Here is a 13,749-nt window from a genome sequence, read left to right as displayed (position 1 = left end):
TGAAAATTCACTCAGTACTATTTATTTAAACTAAATAATACTCATAATAAAATCAAGGTTTTACATAAATCGTTTGACATATGAGATAAACATTGAAATTGTATCAGAACTATTCATTGATTAGAGTATATAATTACTTCAGAAGAAGTGAAATGTATTCCTTGCTATTGTCTCATGAAAGATCTATAGTTATAACGATTGATCACTTTATCTCCAAAATATTAAATCTCAAAAACATCAAAAACAAAGGTTGTACTCCCCCTTTTTATCATAAGCAAAAATAGTGTGAAAAACTTAGCTTTAAAAACAAGAAGTACTAGATACTCCACCTTGGTTAAGCTAAATAAAACAAAAAAAACTAAGTTCACAGAAGTTAAGATAAATAAAGGAATTAAAGGAGTCAGAAGTAAAAACTTATAATATAGATAAGATAAAAGAAATAAATATAAGAACTTTAGAAACAAAAGAAGAACATAAATAGAATGCCTAAGAGACTAGGGCTTAGGATCTGGATCAGGAAGATTCTTCATGATCAACTCCATCATCTTGGCAAGACCTTGATTGAGAAGTGTTTGTTCTTCAAACTGCCTATGTAAGTTGTCGAGTCTGGAGACAATTGCAGAAATATCAGGTTGAACCGGAGTATAGAGTGAGGTTTGAGCAGATGATGAACTCGGAGCATAACTTGTAGCAATCTCAAAACCAGAAGCAAGCACTTGTGCCTTTAAGGCGACAGCTTCAGCTTCCAACTTAGCAGCCCTTTCCAGAGCTTCTAAGCGAGCAGCTTCTTTTCTAGCAGACTCAGCCCTTGCAGCTTCAACTCTGGCAGTTGCAGCTCTTGCAAGTTCTTCAGATTTAGCTTCTAACTTCTCTTCTTGAATTCTTTCAGCTTCAGCCTTTGCTTTCTGAGCATTTTCTTCTCTGTTTTTGGCTTCCAAAGCAGCTTGTCTCATATTGTCTCTTAGATGAAGTTCAACAAGTGCATGTGTAAGTCCTGGATAAATTAAGCGTTTAATTAAATAGTTATTTATCGGCTTAAGAGCGATAAGCGCTATTAAGCTCAAGTTGATGTGTTTATTATACCTTGAATATTTATATAGAAATAATTGTATTTGTATAATTATTATTTCCTCCCTTAAAAGAAAAAGAAAATTAAAGTTGAAAAAAAAAAAGAGAGACACATAAGTTACGTGACTAACATAAAGAAAATATATAAAGTGGGTTGTAATTTAAAACTAATATATATATGGGCTGCCATGGGAATGGCAGTATAATGCAACACACACAAAAATACATTCTCATACATTACTCACAATAACACTAGTTGTGATTAGTTAATTTTTGGTAAAAGATCTTGAGTGTCTATTTTGAGTGTGATGAGATTCTTGAGTTTTGGAGCGGAAGCTAGGATCTTGAAGCTTAGCATTTTCGGAAGCAATTAATTTTCTAAGGTAAGGGCACTCGGTCTAGACTTGTCTGCATGTGATTGTGCTATATGATGCTTGTTTATATGATGTTTTTTTGTTTAAACTTGATGATGCAAGTAATGCAATAAGTGTTTTAAACTTGAAATCATGTTATTATGCTTTGGCATATGAATTGAATATTGTGATTTATGAGTGTTTGTTTTGAGATGCGAACGTTGGCAAGAGATGTCTTTGTCAGTGGGCAACCGGATACTCAATAAGGACTTATTTTTTATAAGTTCGGATTGTGAGGACGACGGTTCCGATGTTGTGTTGACTAACCTCATGGCATTCAGCATGTTTTGTTGTGGTTCGGAACCGGTTAGGTTGAACCATGATATAAAATTCTGTCAGGGCATAACGACATATCTGAAGATGTGGCAAAATGAAAGCGAAAGTGCGTTATTAAGATTAACCCCAATTGTGGAGTCGTGCGAGGGATTCGACGACGGTGCGTTAGTGTAGACTAACCCCAATTGTGGAGTCGTATTTTGTCTCGCCTTCGGAGATGTCGTTGCTGGCGTTAAAATTAGCATATGCATAAGCATGTAGTCTAACTGGACTCTAGGTGGACTTGTTTATGCTTTTGGGTTTTATTACTCTATATGCTAGTTTTTTACCTATATAACATGAGCCTAAGATTGCAAATGATGTATTAGAATTGATGACCTTATTACTCTAATGTTATATCAATCATGTTACATGTTATACGTGTTGTTTGGGAGTTGACCCTTGCTTATTTGTTTGTGTGCAGCATGGGCGCTTAACGCCAGACGTAGAACTATGTATGTGTCTTAGTGGTATTATGGTTTTGGGTTAGTATTTGGAGGGTGAGCCGAGTTTTCTTGTAGCGTCCGAACCTAACCTAGAGACCTTCTTTTTGTGTTGGCTCAGGAGTGGTCGAGCATTAGTTTACCCTTATGTCTTTCAAATTGAAGGAATCATTTGTAATCAAGATTTTATTAATAAAATGGAATTATCCAGTCCATTTACTCCTCCAGTTGTCAGTTTTTTTAATTCGGTAAAATTGACCCACGTTTTGGGAAAGGCTACTAAAGTGATCCTCGTGAAAATCGGGGCGTTACAGCATGTCTTCTTCTGTTCTGAACTTCTTTCCTTTTCTTGGCATCACCAACTCTGTCACTTTTATCTTGATCAGAAAATTCCAAGATATCTTGAACACGGGATCGCATCCAACCAAAGAACTCATCCCATTGAGCAGCAAGCAAATTGGGCTTGGCACTGGAATCAGTAACAGCATACAAATTCCTTAGCCTTGTAGTTGCCCTATCATTAAAGACCTTGATGCATTCTAGAAGATTGGTTAGTTCAGGATAGGAAAAGGGAATGTGGTGAGGAGTGAGGAGCAAGATTGGAACTGGTTGCTTCAGATATAGCTTGAGCAGAAGCATCTGCTTCAGAAGTTATAGCAACATCCAGAAGCATCTGATCAGAAGTGGCCTGATCATGAATAGGTTCAGAAGGTTGAACTTCAGGGTTTGAAAAGTCAAAATCCCGAGAGTTCACATGGGAATATCCAGAGAGAGAAATATTTGATGTTTCTGTAGAAGTGTGAGGAGTTGGGTTAAGTATAGTGGGTTGAGTGGAGTCTTGTGTATAAGGAAGAAATATTGTTGAAGATGGTCCAAAAGTTCTTTGACTTAGAACTTTGAGAATGGCTTCCTCAGAGGCGGAGGAGTTTTTGAGAGATGAAGGTTTAGGCGGTGGTGCAATGGTGGTTGTAACGGTTGTAGCAGTAGTTGGGATAGGAGTTTCAGTTAATGGAGTGTATAGAGGAATGAGGGGTGAAGTAAAAGGAGGCAGGGTTTGTGTAGAGGTTGAAGAGGGAATGGCATCAACATCTATAATAATTAAAACAGAAGTAGAAGCAGGAGGCTTACTTGAAACCTTGGCAGAAGCTCTGGTGGATCTGGGAGCTTGATTCTATACTAAGTGAGTAGCAATAGCCTTAGTGGTTGCTTTAGTCTTCTTCTTCTTTGGCTTCTCATCAGATTCTGTCTCAGAATCATCCCGTTTCTGCTTCCTGGAAGGAAGGTCTTCATCACGAGGACCTTCTGGAAGGGTCCTGAAGAATTCCTCCACATCCACTTCATAGCCTTCTTCGATCATCATGTTCAGATAATGAAGAATGGCAGTCCTATCATCCTGCATAGTCCACAAGGGATAATCATCAACAGGGATTCTCTGTTGGATGATATCCTCTAGAGACTCATCAGAATGAGATACTTTGACTGTCTTCACCATCTTCAACTTCTTCAAATTCTTGCCGTTGAGCGCATCTCCAGAAGTTGTGGTCAGATCTTCTGTGCACCCGGCATCAGTCAAGTCTTTCACTAGGCCACTTTCCACAAATATGTCAGAAAGAAGCTTTCCAAAGGGGATGTAGTAGATGACAGCCTTCTTCTCAAAAGAAGTGGTTCTGGACTTCCTCAGGCAATATTTCAGATATGTGAAGAAGAAGAAGGAAAGCCACAACGACAGCTTCTTCTTGATGAAATAGAGCATCACTTTCTGAGTGGTACAGATGTAGTCCGACGAGCTTGTTAGAGGTCTGGGGTTGATGCAAGTGAGAATGATCTTGAACCATACTCTCAAGTTTGCATATAGATCGCTGGCTTTGTACTCTGTCTTCTTCAGTTGCCAGTTACCAAAGAGTTCCTTGTTAACAGTTTTCCTGATTCCAGACATTTTGTTGTCAACACTCTGAAATCTCTTTGCCTTAACCTGATCCATTCCTAGAAGTTGAGCAATCGACCTCTCAGTGATGACAATTCTTCTACCCAGAATATGTGAGACTACTTGATAGTCATCACAGTCAGCATGCTTCCATAACTCCTTCACCAGTTTATCATACACTTGTCCTGAGAGCCTATCAAAGTAGCTCTTCCAACCTTGAGTCATTATCTCAGTTCTGATATCTATTCCATTTGCAGCCATGTTCTCAAAGTCCACCCTCAATTCTCTGAGAACAGTGAGTTCTTCAACCTTGAATTTGCAGGTAACAACAACTTCCCTTTCATAAATTTGGATTACTTGTTCTTGAATTCTGGGTTGAGGTTGTCTTGCATTTTGTCAAAACAACCTGTTGTCGAAGCAGATGCCTTGGCATCTGATTCTGCAAAGCTAGGGCTTCAGTCCTCAGCTTGAGTTTTAGTTGTGCGCCCTTGAAGATTCTGAAGATATGCTTTAGTAGTTACTTGAGGATAAAGTAGCTGTACTAGAAGGGTTTTATATGTGGGTTGTTATTTGTTGAAACAATCTTTGTTAAAAGAATGGTTTCTATCTTTTCTTGTGCAATACGAAACAAGATCTAACAAGATTGCGTTTTGAATTGCTATTGCTGCAATCTGTTACTTCAACCCATGCTAACCCTAAAGCCCATGTTGCCGCTGCTGAAGTATATAAAAAGGGTGAAGACCTAAAGCTTTAAGACTATCAAAGCTATTGAGAGAGATCAAGTGTTTTAGGATTGTTCATTGTGCTTTGTCCTTTGTTAGTTGTGAATCCATTTTGCTCACTGGTTCTATAAAGCAAAGAAGGGTTTTGTGTTGTTTGATTGCTTTCAAACTCTTGTTGTTGATTGTGTTCACCAATCACTGTGGCAGTGAATGAGAGAAAGTGAGAGGGGCTCTCATACTTAGGTTGAGATTCTAAGTAGAAATACACTGGGTAGATTAGGAAGTGAACTATGAACTGTGGTGTTCATGAGTGTCTGTAATTCCTGAATCTTGAGATAGTGGATTTCCTTTCTTTGGGTGCAAACCCTCCAGACGTAGGTGAAAGTTTTTCACTGAACTAGGTTAACAATCCTTGTGTCTTGTTGTTTATGTTTTAAGTTTCTGCTTTCACTGTGAAGCGATTGTCGAACCTATTGTCCCAGCATCGTGCAAGACATTCGTCCTATAGGGAACTTGAATTACAAGCTTGAACCCTTGGAGCGGATTTCCCAGTAGCTAGACCCACAACCATTGTTGGAAACCGAGAACCTCCTGTAGATGCAGCCTTTTTAGCTCTTTCTTGAGCAAGAACCTCTTCCAGGTGCTCGAGCACCGCTTGTTCTTGATGATCTTGAGACATGATGAATTATGTGGCTTAGGGTGAAGATGGATGAAGAACAGGAGAGAGAATGGAGAGAATGCAAAAACTTAGGTTTTGAAAATTCAAGCGAATGAATGAAGTGAAGAGAACGTGTGTGTGAACGTGTGTAAGTAGTGATTTGAAAGGTAACCGTTGAGTAGTTGAAAACTCTAAAGCCAAAAGGAAAAAATCAACGGTCAGAAATTAATAAGCAATAAATAAAAAAACATGCGGTGGAGAATTAAGTGAAAGTAATCATTATAACAGAAATTCCCAAGAAGCACAAGAAACGAGGCATAAGAAAAACTGACACACGTTTACTGTCTTATGTCAGAAGGAATACCAATGGATACTCAGCTTCTGATTAAGTTACCTTCTGAACTAGACAACTTCTGATGAAAGCAGAAGTATCATAGTCAGAGGTTCTGAACAAATCTTCACATTGGACACAAGTCCATATTCAGATTTTTCAGGACAAACTTAAATCTATCTTCTACTAAGGGCTTTGTGGAGATAGATGCCCATTGATGGTCAGTATCCACAAACTTCAGAAGAAGTACGCCCTTCTGAACATAATCTCTAATAAAGTGATATTTAACCTCAATGTGCTTGGCCCTTGAGTGTAAGATAGGATTCTTACTTAGAGAAATAGCAGCAGCGTTGTCACAACAGATAGGAATATTGTTCTCAAAGATTTGATAGTCTTCTAGCTGTTGAGATATATTCTGCCTCTGCAGTAGCTAGTGCAATTGTAGATTGCCTCTTGCTCGCCCATGAGACTAAGTTGCTTCCCAGAAATTGACAATTTCCATAAGTACTTTTTCTTTCAGTTCTATCTCCAGTATAGTCAGCATCACAATAACCTAAAAGCTTATACTCTGAAGTATTTTTATAATCAAGCCTAGGTTAGTGGTACCTTTCAGATATTTGAGAATTCTCTTAACAACAGTTAAGTGAGTTTCTCTATGATCTGATTGGAAATGAGCACATAAATGTACACTGAAACGAATATCAGGTCTGGATGCAGTCAGATAGAGAAGAGAGCCTATCATACCACGATAGAGCTTCTGACAAACCTTTGAACTTGCATCTTCTTTCTCCAGAATGCATGTAGGATGCATTGGTGTCTTAGCTGGAGTACATTCTGACATGTTGAACTTCTTCAGAAGTTCTTTAGTATATTTACTTTGATGAATGTAAGTGGCTTCTGGTTGTTGATCAACTTGAATACCCAGAAAATACTTGAGTTCTCTCATCATACTCATTTCAAATTCAGCCTGCATTAACTTAGAAAATTCCTTGCAAAGAGAGGGATTAGCATAGCCAAATATAATATCATCAACATAAATTTGAACAATCAGAATATCATCTTTGTAAGATTTGCATAAGAGAGTTGTATCAACTTTACCCCTGACAAACTCATTGTCCAGGAGAAATGAGCTAAGTCTCTCATACCGCTTTAATCCATAGAGAGATTTCTTCAACTTGAAGACACAGTCAGGATGTTTAGCATCTTCAAACCCAGGGGGTTGATGAACATACACTTCTTCATAAATGTATCCGTTGAGGAACACACTCTTGACATCCATTTGGTGAAGAACAATGTTATGATTCACAGAATATGAAATCAATAACCTTATAGCTTCTAAACTTGCTAAAGGAGCAAAGGTTTATGTGTAATCTATGCCTTCTTGTTGACTGTAGCCTTGTGCAACAAGTGTTACCTTGTTTCTGACAACTTCTCCCTTCTCATTGAGCTTGTTTCTGAACACCCACTTAGTTCCAATGACGTGGACATCTTGGGGTTTCTGGACTAGATTCCAAACATCATTCTTGGTGAATTGATTCAATTTTTCTTCCATAGCAAGAATCCAATCTTTGTCTTGAAGAGCTTCATCAATAGAAGTTGGTTCAATCAGAGAGACCAAACCCTTTAAGCTTAGAAGATTATTCTCAGAAGGTTCGAAGGCTGATCTGGTTCTGACAGGTTCATCTTTATTGCCCAGAATCAATTCTTCAGTATGAGAAGCTGTCACTCTACTCTTCTTCTGACGAAGTGGGTCAGAATTTGTAGAACATCTTCTGATGTAGTTGCTTCTGGTTCAGCAGCTTATGAATCCTGGACTTCTGAACCCTGGTCTTTATCTGAAATGGTTATGCTCATATCTGCAAACTTTTCGGCTAGCTTTGACTTGTCAGAGTCAAGCTTATCATCAAATCTAACATGAATAGATTCTTCAATAGTTCCAGATTCAATATTATAAATTTTATAATCCTTAGAACGTTCAAAATATCCTAACAGATAGCATTTCAAAGACTTAGAATCAAATTTATGCAATATATCCTTAGTATTCAAGATATAGCAAACACAACCAAAAGGATGAAAATAAGAAGTGTTGGGCTTTCTATTCTTCCACAATTCATAAGGAGTCTTACCCAGAATAGGTCTTATGGAGATCCTATTCTGAATGTAACACGTTGTGTTTACTGCCTCGGCCCAGAAGTGCTTTGTCATGTCAGTTTCTTGGATCATGGTTCTAGCCATCTCTTAAAGGGTCTTATTCTTCCTTTCCACTACTCCATTCTGTTGAGGAGTTCTGGGACAGGAGAAATCATGTGATATTCCATAGGTATCAAAAAGATTCTCAAAAACTTCATTCTCAAACTCTACACCATGATCACTTCTGACACTGACAATCCTGCAACCCTTCTCGTTTTGCACTTGGGCAACAAAGGTAGAGAACACAAAATGAGACTCATCCTTGCGTCTTAAGAATTTTACCCATGTCTAGCGGGTATAGTCGTCAACGATGACCATCCCATATTTCTTGCCACCTATAGACTCAGTTTTCCCCGGTCCAAATAGGGCAATATGCAGAAGTTCCAACGACCTTGAGATGGAAACAACATTCTTTGCCTTAAAGAGGACTTTTGTAAATTTTCCTTTCTGACATGCTTCACAAAGAGCATTTGAAGAATACTTCAGACTGGGTAAGCCCCTAACAAGGTCAAGCTTACTTAGTTGAGATATGTTTCTCATACTAGCATGCCTTAACCGTCTATGCTATACCCATTGCTCTTCATTAACAAAAAGAAGGCACTTTACTTTCTGAGTTTCCAACTCTGATAATCTGATCTTATAGATGTTGTTCCGCCTCTTGCTATTAAATAGAACAGAGCAATCAATCTGACTTACAGCCCTGCAGGACTTTTGATTAAAAATAATGTCATAACCCTTGTCAGCTAATTGACTTGTTGACAATAAATTATGCATTAAACCATCAACTAACAGAACATTATCAATGCAAAGACTCTTACCAACACCAATGGTTCCAGAACCAACGATCTTACCTTTCTCATTGCCTCCAAAACCAACTTCACCTCCAGGTTTAAGTTTTAGGTCTTGGAACATACGCTTTTCGCCTGTCATATGTCGCAAGCATCCATTGTCCAGATACCATGATTGGTGTTTCAGTGGAGCGATCAAGGATATCTGTAACATACACAATCTTCTCCTTAGGTACCCACTTTCTGGGTCCTCTCTTGTTAGTCACCCCAGAAGTTCTGACAACTTTGAGTCTTTCAATAGGATAATATAAAGGAATCTGAGCATGATATTTTGACATAGAAAATGATACCATGATTGGTGTTTCAGTGGAGCGATCAAGGATATCAGTAACATACACAATTTTCTCCTTAGGTACCCACTTTCTGGGTCCTCTCTTGTTAGTCACCCCAGAAGTTCTGACAACTTTGGGTCTTTCAATAGGATAATATAAAGGAATCTTAGCATGATATTTTGAAATAGAAAATGTTCCTTTCTTAAGAGGTGACGGAGCAACTTGAGGAGGTAATGGTTCAGGAATAATGGTACCAGAAGGTACAAAATGTTCATAAAGAGATTTTGGTTTAGGCATAGGAGGCTCTTTTCTACTAGGTCTAGAATAGTCAATACCATTCATCCCATTTTTGCTAATGCCATAAATCATTGAAGCCATTAAGCTTCTATCTACGCTTTTAGCTAGGAATCTTTGAAAAGACTTTTCATATTTGGTTTCATTCTTATAATCAGAAGTACTAGTTGCAATAATTTCTTCTAACTTGGAAATTTGATTTTTAAGAACAGAGTTAGTGTTAATCAGACAGAAGTTCTTTTCATTCCGTTCAGAAATAGTTTTCTCATTTTTAATAGTTACTTCAGAAGCAGCAAGAAAATCCTTTTTCAAACGTTTATGCTTAGTCAGAAGAGAATCATATTTACCCATAATTTCAGACAAAGCAGTTTTAAGTTCAGAAGGTGAAAAAGATGCGAATACCTCATTTTTCATCCTCAGAGTCTAACTCAGCTTCTGACGTTGATTCATCTTTTGACTCTGTGATGACCCGGATTTAGTAGTGATTTTAGGGTCATTTCTTTGCTAGTTTTGAGTCTTTTCGTGTGTCTCATGTAGTGTTTCATGCATTCTCATGCATTTTTACTTTTATTTGTGCATTTGCATTAGTTTAGTAATTTCATAGCTTTTAGGGACTTTTATTGCATTTTAGGAAAGATTGGGAGTCTTAGGTAATTTCCACTTGTCTTGGAGCCTTTGTGCTAATAACCCTTTGAGTTTCTTGATATTTTTCCTTGAGCTTTGATGAGAATAAGCAGGTGAAAACTGAAGAAAAAGGAAGGTCAAGAGGCTTGGAGTCATGAAGAAGGCAATAAAGTGGAGTTAAAATGAAGTTTAAGGGGTTTTTGGGCGAGCACGGGCGCTCAGGCGCCCCTGTCTGGCGCCTGAGCGCCAGCTAAACAGTAGGTGTTTCCTGCCAGCATCTGATGCTGGCGCTTGAGCGCCCTGATGGCAGTAAATTCGCCCCTTTTGCCTATAAATAGGTTTTTAGTGGTTTTCTTTTGTAATTTTTTATACCCATTCCATTTTTACATAAGTTTAGAAGGAGAGGAACATCTAGGAGAGTGAGAGAAGGCTTCCAAGCTTGTAATTCAGGTTCTTAGCCAAGCATGGCAAGAGCCATGCTTGGCTAATCTCTCTTCTTATGCTTTGGTTTACATGTAAGACTTTTCATATTTGAGTTATAATCTTAAGTTCTTTCCCACATGATCTTCTTCTTTCCTTGAATCCCATTCTCTGAATTTCAATATAAGCTTGTATGCATGCTTGCTTTATGCTTTTCTATAATCAGAACGGAAGTTTGTTATAGATTAGGGAACCGATTTGGGATTACCCCTTCTTTGCTTGCTACTAGGAATAGAGGAAGGGTTGGGGTTTGTTGGCCTGAAATTGCATGATATAAAACCTCATATAAATAACTAAGTACACAAGGAATTGGGCTTATCATTTAGTATGGGAGAATTGCTTATGTGAGGAATCAATAAGTGAGTAATTAGGCTATAGCATCAAGGAGAGATCCATGAGAACATGTGCTTAGAATGATGTGCTTAAATTGACTAGTTGAGCAAGAACCCAAAGCATGTTCTTTTCTGAGTTTTTGTTTATTTTATCTTTACTACATCGACATATCTCTATTTCAATAAAACAAACCTTCATACTCAAGACTTAAACTGAATTTAGTCACTCACAATCCCTGTGGTTCGATATTTAAAACCGGGTGGATTAGTACACTTGAGGATTTACCAACACTCTGCTTCCTTGTCTTTTACAACTGCCATGAGTCCTTCAACGACTTCACCATCAGAATCTTCTTCTTCTGAATCTGAAGCATCAAAAGTCACCATGAGACCTTTCTTTGCCTTGAAATGTTTCTTAGGCTTCTTGTCTTTGTTCAGCTTAGGACACTTGTTCTTGTAATGTCCCGGCTCCTTGCATTCAAAACAAGTGACTTCTTTAGAAGAGGACTTGCTTTGACCGAATGAAGATTCTTGTCTTCCTTTTTCCTTTGTTGATCCTTTGTACTTGCTCTGCACGTGCTTCCATAGGCGGTTGAGCCTTCTGGAAATCAATGAGAGCTCGTCTTCATCAGACTTCAAACGATTCTTCTGATTCTTCTTCAACTTGAAGAGGTTTGGTCTTCTCAGGTCTGGACTTTAGAGCTATGGACTTTGGCTTCTTCTGAGGTATAAGTTCAGCACGATCTATCTCATGACTTTTCAGAATACTGATAAGTTCTTCCAAACTTATCATGTTCAGATCCTTTGACAACTTCAAGGCAGTCACCAAAGGCATCCACTTCTCAGGAAGGCTTCTGATGATCTTCTTGGCATGATCAGCAGTGGTGTAGTCTTTGTCAAGCACTCTAATCCCATCACTAAGCATCTGGAATCTAGAGAACATGGCTTCTACAGATTTATCAGGTTCCATCTTGAAAGCTTCATACTTCTTGATAAGAGCTAGTGAAGGTATGAAAAACGATAGAAAGGGGGGGGGGTTTGAATAGCGTTATCAGATAAAACTTTTCCCACTCAAAGATTTAGACAAATGTTTTCGTAACAAATAACTCAAGGTGCAAAGATAGGAGATGATGAAAAGCACATGAGTATTTTATCCTGGTTCACTTGATAATCTCTCAAGCTAATCCAGTCCACCCGTTAAGGTGATTTCTTCTTTCTTAGAATGAAGGCAATCCATTATTCAATGTTTGTTACAACTGCACTAGCAACCTCCTCAGTGACTAACAATACAATGAACTAGCAAACACTAAGATTCACCCTCTTAGTCTTCTCAAGGATATGACCAAACTTGGTCCCTTAAGGAAATATGAACTCACTGTTTGAAAGGTTTTGGTTTACAATGAAGTGCTTCTAAGAAAGCTAAGGTAAACACAATAAGAACGATTGAAGAAAGATTGCTAAATGATCGGTTGAATATTTGCTTGAGTTTTGCACAAAGTTTCTTAGCTTCTTTCTTCCAACCTCAGCCACTATATATACTCCAAGGATTAGGGTTGTATCCGTTGCATGGAATACTACCGTTGGAGGGCAAATCCGGAACTTCCAGATTCTGTTATGGCTGAACATCTTAGGTAAGACCGTCAGAATAGTACAATTTCTTTTGTACTTGGATAGCGACGTGAGCCTTATCCTAGTTGACTTCTGATATGGCGACGCTTCATGATGGGACACGTGCAGCTTATGAGATCAGAGGGAAGCTTGGATCCTCTTACCTTCGTAGCTTCTGCTTCTGGACTGTTCATCAGAACTTCTAGTCATCAGAGTTGGAAGTACTTGGTCTTCAGAGCCAGCTTACTCTTGGACTTCAGAGTCTTCACTTCAGAGCTTCTGGACCTTCAGAGCTTCTGGACCTTCATAGCTTCTGGTCTTCAGAACGTGAAGTGATCTGTTGAGTAGTTAGAAAACCACAGATAAAGGTTAAAAATCAACGGTTAGAAATTAATGACATAATAACAAACAATAAATATATATAACATGCGGTGGAGAATAAAGCAGATGTAATCATTACAACAGAAATTCCCGAGAGGCACAAGGAATAAGGCATCAGAATTAGCTGACACACGTTTGCTGTCTTATCTCAGAAGGAGCACCAATGGGTACACATCTTCTGATAAAGTTATCTTCTGAACTAGACAACTTCTGATAGGAAGCAGACGCATCATAGTCAGAGGTTCTGATCCATCTTCATACTGGACACAAGTCCATATTCAGTATAAATTTAAATCTATCCTCTGCTAAGGGCTTTGTAAAGATATCTGCCCATTGATGGTCAGTATCAAAAAACTTCAGAAGAAGTACGCCCTTCTGAACATAATCTCTAATAAAATGATACTTTACCTCAATGTGCTTGGCCCTTGAGTGTAAGATAAGATTCTTACTTAGAGAAATAGCAGCAGTATTATCACAGTAGATTGGAATATTGCTCTCAAGGATTTGATAATTCTCTAGCTGATGTTTCATCCAGAGCATTTGAGTGCTGCAAATAGCTGCTGAGAAGTATTCTGCCTCTGCAGTGGATAATGCAATAGTTGACTGCCTCTTGTCTGCCCATGAGACTAAGTTACTTCCCAGAAATTGACAATTCCCAGAAGTACTTTTCTTTCTGTTCTATCTCCAGCATAATCAGCATCACAATAACCTGAAAGCTTATACTCTGATGTTTTCTTATACATCAAGCCAAGGTTAGTGGTACCTTTCAGATATTTGAGAATTCTCTTAACAGCAGTTAAGTGAGTTTCTCTAGGATCTGATTGGAATCGAGCACATAAATGGACA

At 38.3% G+C, this 13,749-nt stretch overlaps 1 protein-coding gene across 1 annotated transcript; it reads right to left on the bottom strand.

Moving 5' to 3' along the window:
- Positions 1 to 3,410: 3,410 nt before the first annotated feature.
- LOC130737580 (uncharacterized) lies at positions 3,411 to 5,564 on the bottom strand. Its single transcript, XM_057589394.1, has 2 exons — positions 5,418 to 5,564; positions 3,411 to 4,472 (listed from the first exon to the last, which is right to left on the bottom strand). The coding sequence occupies exons 1-2, from the start codon at positions 5,562 to 5,564 to the stop codon at positions 3,411 to 3,413; spliced, it is 1,209 nt and encodes a 402-aa protein (XP_057445377.1).
- Positions 5,565 to 13,749: the final 8,185 nt, after the last annotated feature.

This window comes from Lotus japonicus, chromosome 1, assembly GCF_012489685.1.
Source record: "Lotus japonicus ecotype B-129 chromosome 1, LjGifu_v1.2".
In the NCBI taxonomy this organism is placed as follows: Eukaryota; Viridiplantae; Streptophyta; class Magnoliopsida; order Fabales; family Fabaceae; genus Lotus; species Lotus japonicus.
The sequence above is the reverse complement of the archived record's forward strand: the minus strand, read 5'-3'. Positions and strand labels throughout refer to the sequence as shown.